Source organism: Rhyacophila brunnea, unplaced genomic scaffold (genome assembly GCF_057557595.1).
Source record: "Rhyacophila brunnea isolate RB1 unplaced genomic scaffold, BYU_Rbru_1.0 scaffold_20, whole genome shotgun sequence".
In the NCBI taxonomy this organism is placed as follows: domain Eukaryota; kingdom Metazoa; phylum Arthropoda; class Insecta; order Trichoptera; family Rhyacophilidae; genus Rhyacophila; species Rhyacophila brunnea.
The window spans coordinates 32,931,693-32,940,741 of NW_028232860.1; the positions used below are offsets into that span (position 1 = coordinate 32,931,693).

At 34.7% G+C, this 9,049-nt stretch overlaps 1 protein-coding gene across 1 annotated transcript in view; it reads left to right on the forward strand.

The window, feature by feature from the left end:
- LOC147071551 (transmembrane protease serine 9-like) overlaps window positions 1–8,734 on the forward strand; it is a 66,797-nt gene extending 58,063 nt beyond the window's left edge. The window contains exons 9-12 of the mRNA XM_085947968.1: window positions 623–839; window positions 2,830–3,126; window positions 4,952–5,129; window positions 7,353–8,734. Coding sequence (XP_085804094.1) covers window positions 623–839; window positions 2,830–3,126; window positions 4,952–5,129; window positions 7,353–7,617 — 957 coding nt within the window. The 3' untranslated portion in view covers window positions 7,618–8,734. The remainder of the gene's footprint in view (window positions 1–622; window positions 840–2,829; window positions 3,127–4,951; window positions 5,130–7,352) is intronic.
- Window positions 8,735–9,049: the final 315 nt, after the last annotated feature.

Genomic DNA, 9,049 nt, shown 5'->3' on the forward strand with positions numbered 1-9,049 from the left:
CTGACGATGTTCGTTTAAAGGTTCAAAATGTGCTACGGGAAGGGAGCATCAGTCTGATAACATTTTAAATAACAAGAAAAACGATGTTACACATTTTTTTTTCCGCGGCAGATTACTGTGACGTCACGTGATAGTCCGCGACATGCACCATAATATTATATTTCGCGCTTTAGTCTCTTTAAGGCTACACTCCAGTTGAGGCACGGTCTAAAAGGATCGTGGCTAGGTGAAGTGCGGATTGTGCAAATGACGTGTGCCGAACGAAATATAATTTGTCATAAAAAATCAACATGCGTCCATTTAATGTTATGTTTATTGTTATATTACTAATAATAATAGTATTTTCATTGACATATTTTCTTTTTCAAGTACCTACATACGTAAAGTTTTTTAGTCATCTTTACACGATTTAAGAATATATTCATCCGACGCCATGACAAAACAAATCGACGTGCGCACACTCGACTGTCTGTCTCCGATTGGTGATTTCGTCGCACCTACTGTTGAAAATGATTTGTCGTTGAAGTACGCTCCGATTCATGATCTAAAACGAAATTGCATAATGACAATTATTCAATAATTGTAATCATTGCAACATAGTACGAAAATATATTTTTTTCAGGTATGCTGTCCAGCCGCAACAGTGAACAGTTATGGTGAAACGGTGACCCCCTACTCACTTCCAACACCAATCAGCCCACCGCCAAATGTCACTGCACATCCAAACTTCAACCTTTTGCCAAAAACCTGCGGACAGAATGATGAGAATAAAATTATTGGTGGCAGGAGGACAGGGATATTTGAGTACACTTGGATGGCGTTGATTGCTCATTATTTCAGTAAATATTTTAAATTTTTTATTACGTGTGGCCAAAAAAAACTACTAGTAAAATATAAATATTGCTAAATTAATTAGTAGCAAGTGCGAGTACTTCTTTTCTTTTGACCATGCCACGGGGGGTTCGCTGGAAAGCTCTTTGAGCTTGGACTAGCAAGCCGTCCGACATGTCCATGCGAAGGTAAATACAGGATGCCAACCACATCCTCTGGGAATGTCCGAATATGTGCTTCGAAAAGGAAGAGATGATTTAGTCGGTCCAACCAGCTGTTGGGCCCATCGGGCCGCCCGACTTGGTTGATATCTTGCTTTAAAAAAAAATACGGCGTATTACTGCGGACGTGAAGATCTCTTCACATAAGTTTTGCTGTCCGTATGATTAGCTTCTTTTCATTTGTTAAATATACTTTAAATTCTTTTTATTTTTGTAATTTCTATGTGCTCTTCTCTCACCGGCACTTTGCATTAGAGTAAACTCTTTAAACTCAGTCAGAACTCATCTAGAGCGTAGCAACCTTAGTTTTGGGCATCTGCTCCCAGGACATTCCCAGTCATACATTAAATATATACCTCATATTGCCACTGTAGTGTCCCGTAGGTTTTTCTTTTTACGAGAAATGGGTGTTAGCCACTTGCTCAACCTATTAGGTCCATACTATGACTTATACAAAAATTGAAAAATAATACGGCTACTTGCCAGACCCAGGATTTGAACCTGGGACCCACGACGTTATAGGCCGATGTTTAAGCCGCGCGGCCATCGTGGGAAGTGCAAGTACGATGAGACTAAAATTTGGATAGATCCTGACGATGGCTAGAAATTAAGGCATAAAAACTAGTAGCCAATATTAGTAAAATTTGATAAGTTCTTTAGTTGTAGACTATCAGCTAATTGCGTTGTAATTAGGTATGGTGCAGGTGTCTAAATTGGTAAAGTATATTGGCTACGAAATTTGATAAATTTATGTCTTTATGTATATGAAACAGCGTCTCAATGTTTGCAATTAATTAAGTAGGCACTGTAAATAATATATGTTAACATCTATTATAGCTAGGTGTGTAAATGCTGCGTCTGTGTGCGAAAAGTATGTTTTACACGATACAATTAATAGTATATCTACAGCATTGCAATAAATACACCATCTCGATCGGGGTATTAAAAAAAACTAAAAAACCTCTACAAAGACAAGCACGAGAAGTTAGTGTTTTAATGTGACCGAATATTTAAAACTGATGAAAAAACAGTACAGAAATAATATAATATTGTTAAATCGGCAAACGATGCAACTAAAGCTAAATGATTTATTTCCTTCCAAACTCAATAATTACCCAGTATTAATTAACCTAACTATCATAATAATAATAATTAAGAGGTGAAGTTATTTTTCTATTGTTAATTTTCGAACAAAAATATTTTTTATGTTGAATAAAAAATAGCTTCTGTATTATCATTAAAACTGAAAAAGTGCGCCGAATGTGATATTTTTAGGGGATGAAAAAAGTTAAAGGTAAAAAATGGCACTTAACAGATTGAAGCAGAAACTAAGAAGGTGGGCTACTAAACTTCTGAGAGTTACCAGTTGGACATACCTAACTGATATTAAGAGTTGTTAATAGTAGTGTTTTTAGTGGGCTCGAAAATGCTCAATAATTAGATGGTTTAATATTAAAATCGTATAGCTAAAATAATTATTCGATTTAAATGATTGAAAACACTCATGAGAAAATATAGCCAATAGAAAAAAATCTTTTTCGAAAAAAGTAAGACACCCAGCAGGATCAAACCAGCGTCTCTTGGGTATCACCATCTGTGTATTACCACTATGCTACGACTGCGATGCTTAATTGCGTCAAATTTTAACTATTGGTTTTTTAAACACCTGCTCATAAGCGCTCTCCAAATTTAGTTACATTCTTAAAATTTGTGAATTATTCGTTGAATAAAAGAACTAGCTAATAAAAATTATTCGATTGTTGATAATCTTTTTCAGATGGAGAGACTTCGTATGGATGCGGCGGCACCATCATTAGCATGGACTATATCTTGACTGCCGCACACTGCCTCACGAACTTGGGGCAAGGAAAGACGGTCGTTGGAGTCAGAGTCGGAGAACACAATCTGAATACCGATCAAGATTGTGAAGGGAGCGCCAAGAGACGATATTGTGCTCCTCCAGTGCAGGATTTTCTTATCAAGGAGTCCTTTTTCCATGAATCATATAATAGAGTCTCGCGCCAAAATGATATCGGCATCATAAGACTGCTAAATAGCATCGACTTTTCGAGATGTACGTATGATTAAATTATTTTTTATTGATTTGGGTTCAGAGTTTTTGTAAGGCTTGTAATAGAAAAAAAGAGGTGTGTTTGTTAGTAGAGAAGAAAAAATAAAGCATGATCATTAAACTGATCAGGCCTGCGATTTCCTAATTATCGACTCGTGTATCATCTGACGACAGGACGTAATTGTGACGTAAGCCAATACACGCTCGAGGCAAGCCGCCCAACGCACATGGCTCACCATAGATATTATTATGCTGAAACACCTATTTGTGTATGGGGACAATGGATAACGCCACTATTTCAGTAGCGTTAATTTCTCGAATGCTATTATCACTCCGTTAGTACGTCATTATGATGTCATATGACGTCATGTCGACCGGGCGACTTCAACTCGCAAGGTATAACATAAGGCCTCAGGGCGTGCGATCGCGTTGTCACGTGGATATGACTATCAGTGAAACTTGAATCTATAGAATATATAAAAATGGATTTGAAGTAGAATGTTTAAATAAGCAAGCCTTGTAAGTGTATAATTTATTAATAATTGCGGCGCCAAGTATGTTATAAATACAGTCGAACTTGGTTATTATGAGGAAGATGGGAGTGACTAAATTTTCTCGTTATAAGCATTACTCGTTTTTGTTTTGTTTTCGAAGCATAGAACATAAAAAATGGCGTTCATAAACTACAAAAGAAGTTGTTTATTGTAATCAAGTGCTGAGCGGCCGGTACTGGTAGGTACTTCCTGACTTCACAAGGCCTGGATTTTTACATGAAATTTCAATATCCGTGGATATTTTTTCAATGTTGTCAGCGAAAATACTAATAAGGTACTTAGACACTTAACTAGTGTCATAAACGTAATCCGATCCCGGCGACATCGCGCGAGTGGAGAACTACAAGGTTCTAAGTGTTTGTCCTTGGAGAAACAAAAGTAACAATGAGACAGCTTAGAATACTACTTCGTTGTTGGGTTTGTTTTTTCAAGGACGAACACTTAGAACCTTGTAGTATTAGGCTCACGATCGGTCTAGCTAACAGCACGCTCAGATTTTATTGCTTAGGGTTGAAAATGTTGTTTTTAAACGATCGAAACATTAATAGTTTTGCTCGAAATACCTGAAAAGCAGCTCGATATAAAAGCGAATAAATGTATGGAGACAATCAAAGATTAAAATGTCAATCAATGTTTCCTCATTACATCTGAGATCTCGCTATTTCCGTGATCGTAATAACCAAGTTCGACTGTATGTACATGATGAAATATTGTAGATTTAAAGAAAACAGTATAATTATAATTAACAATAATTGTTTTTTAGAAGTTACAATACATAAATTATCCATTTAATTAAAACAAATACAAAAATACAGACATAATATTGGAGACTCGTGATCAATGTTTGCAAAGAAAAAGAAATTATAAAAAAAAATATAATACAGATGTGGATACTCATTTGTGTTCGTCCATAGATAATCACTGATTCTACTTATAATTTTTTAAATAAAGCTACTTGTAATACTGAATTTAAGGTTGGCAACCGTCCGATCGGCGAACGTCAAGGTCAACTGTTTTATTAAAGAGTTCCGTCCATCTGTACCGCCAAGGTTAAAGTGACTGAGTCCAAAGAAAATAAAGCCCTTCTCTTCTGCCGCAGGGTTACCAGTTGGTGCAAAAGATAAAATCAATCTTGCGTCCTTTTCTACTTGCTCATCCATATACATATTTTGACCTAAGGTATATTTGCAACGTGACAGGCTCTTGGATCATTGCTAATTCCATTCTTGTATGGTTGTCTTCTAATTGTCTTACACGTTTCATCCTTTTTTCAGATAATACTCAACCAATTTGTCTTCCTACACTACCAGAACTGGCAAATAAAAATCTGAACAGTGAGACTATGATAATTGCGGGGTGGGGAGTAACAGAAAATAATTTCACATCGGATGAGCTACTCGCTGCAAGTGTTGCTGTGGTCGAAAACACGCGCTGCAGTGCTATCTACAGCAGGTAATATTTTTACTCTCACAATACCTACTAATAAAAAAGGCATGTTAGACATAAGCAGCAAAGATCACAAATACTCACATCAATAATATTGTATTAAAAGAAAAAATGCTCATCATAATCATTACCAGGTAGTGTTGATCCACTGCTGGCTTATTCTCTAATTCTTAGTCGTTTAGTATCACTTGGATAACATTGGTTTATTTTGTGGTTTTTCCACGTTGTGCCTAATGTGCACCCTTTTTGTGCTACGTTGCGGTACTCTTAGTGTTAGCCGGCTCTCACATCTAAACTCGTATCGTCTACAACGTGCCGAATACGTCGACGTGACATCATCGTTATTTACAAAACACACGTTTTCTTATGAACCTTCGCACACTGCTGGAATAAAACATTTTAGTTTGAATAACACTTATGGAGGCACATGCAACTATTTTCACCCGACATGCAGCGCAGGTATAATCCCGAAATGTCATTATTTTGACTTACCGAGTGACGTCACTGTCCTCACACGGCCTTGATATGTGCACATAAGAAAGTTGCATGTTGCGCCCAGTTGTGATTTATGACTATTATCCTAGTCGACACGATTTTCAATGTGTGACTGGGCTTAGACTTTCACCTAGAAGAATTCTTTTTTCATATTCATACGCTACTATTGGTACTCGTATTGGATAATTTTTTGAAACGTGAATGTTGTGAATACGCGCCTTTCTTTAGAATACATTTGTAGACAATATTGAGGAATATTAGAACCATTTTCTTTTTTGGTACTAACATCTTTTTGTATTTAATGTTATTATGACCTTTTCGAATAACCTAATATCCCTTAAAATAAATAATAAAGGTAAAGAAATAATACAATTCATGAAACGCCACACGGTGCTGTAATATAAATAGCACATATATCACAAAATAAATCAATTGAATTGAAAACCGGTCAAGATTGTGCTTTTATGGTAAGTATTTTCAGAGCATAACCCTGGACATTCTTTAAACGTTGTAGATAACTATTTGTATTTGTGCGTGTTTGTACGCACGGCTACGGCCGTATGTTGTAGCTTAACTACTGGGAAATGCCAATAGAAATAGCGTATTTCAAAAAATACTACCTTATTCTTAGGTGAATAATTATTATAAAGCAATCATTATTCGTAGAATGTTTATCACATTTGAATGGTCAAAGATATAGCTTATAATCAGTATCTTTAAAATTATCTTCAAATGTGTTAATCGTGTCCATTTTTTGAATAATAAAATGCCTAATTTTTGTTAATTTGGGATCACAAAGATTATAAAATATAATAAAATGTTAACATTAAATTTACTAATGATTTTGTAAATGCGTTTAAAAATTTAAAAATCTAAAAAATTATAACACCACTGCACATGGACGTACTGAAATATGACTATATTCTAAAACATTAGAGCGAGAGGTTTAAAATAATATCATTTTACGTAATAAAAATATTTTATGCAGTCATCAAATGTTTAAAATAAATATAAAGGATAAGAAGGCTTCAAAATTATATGTATAGACTATCTACAACGTTTAAGGAATGTCCATGGTTATACTCTGAAAATACTATAAAAGCTCCATTTGACCTACGCTGAGCATGTGGGCCGTTAAGGATTTTGAATATATGTTGTTTTTATTTTTAATAAAACAACAGATTTTAGTATGTTAGATGTTGCCTTTATAGTTCAAACAATTTCTGTACTATAATTTAAATAAACTATTTTTTTATTCAACGAATAATTCATAAAAATTGAAAATGTAACGTTAACGTTTTATTTGAACATAAGTACATAATTTGAATACACCTAAGATATTTACAATTACTAGAAACAATCGTTTGAAAACAATACGCCTTCTAGCGGGATTCGAAGCAGTAGAATATTTGACTATGAAAACTGATAATTTTTAGAGTAATCTCTATAAAACTTATCTTGACTATGCATTTCATTCATATTCACTGACGCCTACATAGAAATCGTGCAGTTAAGTAGTCCTACTATCCAGATATCGTCACCAGGTTATTTTATTTCTTACATAAAATACAAAAATTCGTTGGCAATGTCTAATCTAATAACGTCTAATAAAGTACTAAATAAACTAGAAATAATTAATTATGGTATTTTACGAGGCTAGTATATGTTTTAAAATGAACGCCAGTATAGGGGCTAAAGAAACTCAGCTAAAATAATAATAATTTTATTCTTCAGTTCAACTATTGAAATCTTCCACAAGCAAATCTGCGCCGGTGGAGAAGCTGGGGTGGATTCCTGCAACGGAGACTCAGGAGGCCCTTTGATGTTGCTTGATCGAGTAGGTTCCACTTTGGCTTACATCCAGCACGGTATCGTCAGCGCTGGACCGGATAAGTGCGGAAGCCTTGGAAAGCCAGGTGTGTACACGAGGGTCGGCTATTACATGGACTGGATACTTGATAAAATGAGACCCACAACTGAAGAAGATTACGAGGACTGAGGAATAAGTCAAAATCAATGTGAAAAATACAAAGGGTAACGTAAGATTACGTTTTCTATAAGTGATGAAATAATAGAATGTGAATACTGATTAGAGTTAGATGTTATAACGTACATGTGATTATGCATTTCATTAGTATTTACTGGTGCCAAGATGGAAGTTGTCCTGACTTCCAGATGGCAGAGCCATATCGTTCTGGACCCATTTGAGAAGAGTTTTGTTTTGAGAAGTGTTTCTGTAAAACGTACATTTAAATTGTTTACCAATGAGATTTTTCTATTCATTAACTAATATTATTGATTGATGTTATTTTAGTGATTACAATTAGGGTAGAGGTATTAGTTAGTTGACACTTTTGAATTAAAAATCAGTTGATAAGCATATCATTCTGTTATGTGTCATGTGTACGCGTGAAAGTAAGGCCCGTTTCAGATGGGACACCGGTGTCGTTCTCGATATAATATAGGAGGCCATTGTATTCGAATAAACGGGCCTTTGTATTATGTTTATGAACGTCCCAGAGCTAATAAGTCAACGTATAATTTCGCGTTATAAATTAGAACATAAAACTCGCTGCGGTAATAAAAACAAGTGTATCGGCGGCTTGAGAATATAGCGGCCGACGGAAAAGTGTACCGGACACGTGTTGACTCATTAGCTCTGGGGCTTCATAAACATAATACAAAGGCCCCTTTATTCGAATACAAAGGCATCCTTATTATATACGAGCGCGACACTGGTGTCCCGTCTGAAACGGTGGTGAGTCAAACTATTTTTATTATATTATCAAGCGTTCAATACGTATTCTAGCACGTTTTTTTACACCTCTTCTACTCTTCAGTATTATAACAGTTTCATAGTTAGGCTTTTTTCGAGCTTCATTTTAATTTCTACAAAAGATGTCAATTACAGGTAAGTACATTATATGCGGAGATCACCATTAGTTGACACTTCCTGTCCATCTCTAGTGTCGAGGAACAAAAAAATATTTTTAATGTTTTTGGATACTTATTGAGATTATTTATACTGAAAATAAATTGTCAATATATTGCAGGTTTAAAATTCGCTCGCAGAGGCATTACGTTCACTCTTAGTGGTGCCTTTTAACTGTAAAATGTTAGTGAAAAAATATTATACTTAAGTATTAGGTATTGAAAATAAAAAAAAAAGCTACTATTCTATTTATTCCACTGTTCGATTATTAAGATCAGGATCAATTAGATATTTTAATTCAAAATTGAGTTATTGTAATGATTTTTTGGCGTGTCAACTATTGATATATTATTTTAGAGTGTGTGTTTTGCTTTTTTTGCTACAAAAAATGTAGAGTTTTTCATTTATTCTTTGTGATACGCCATGAAGATAATATATTATGTGTTCATATAATATTTAGTCTTTATCAATAAATGTATAATTAAAAGACTGTTTGTAT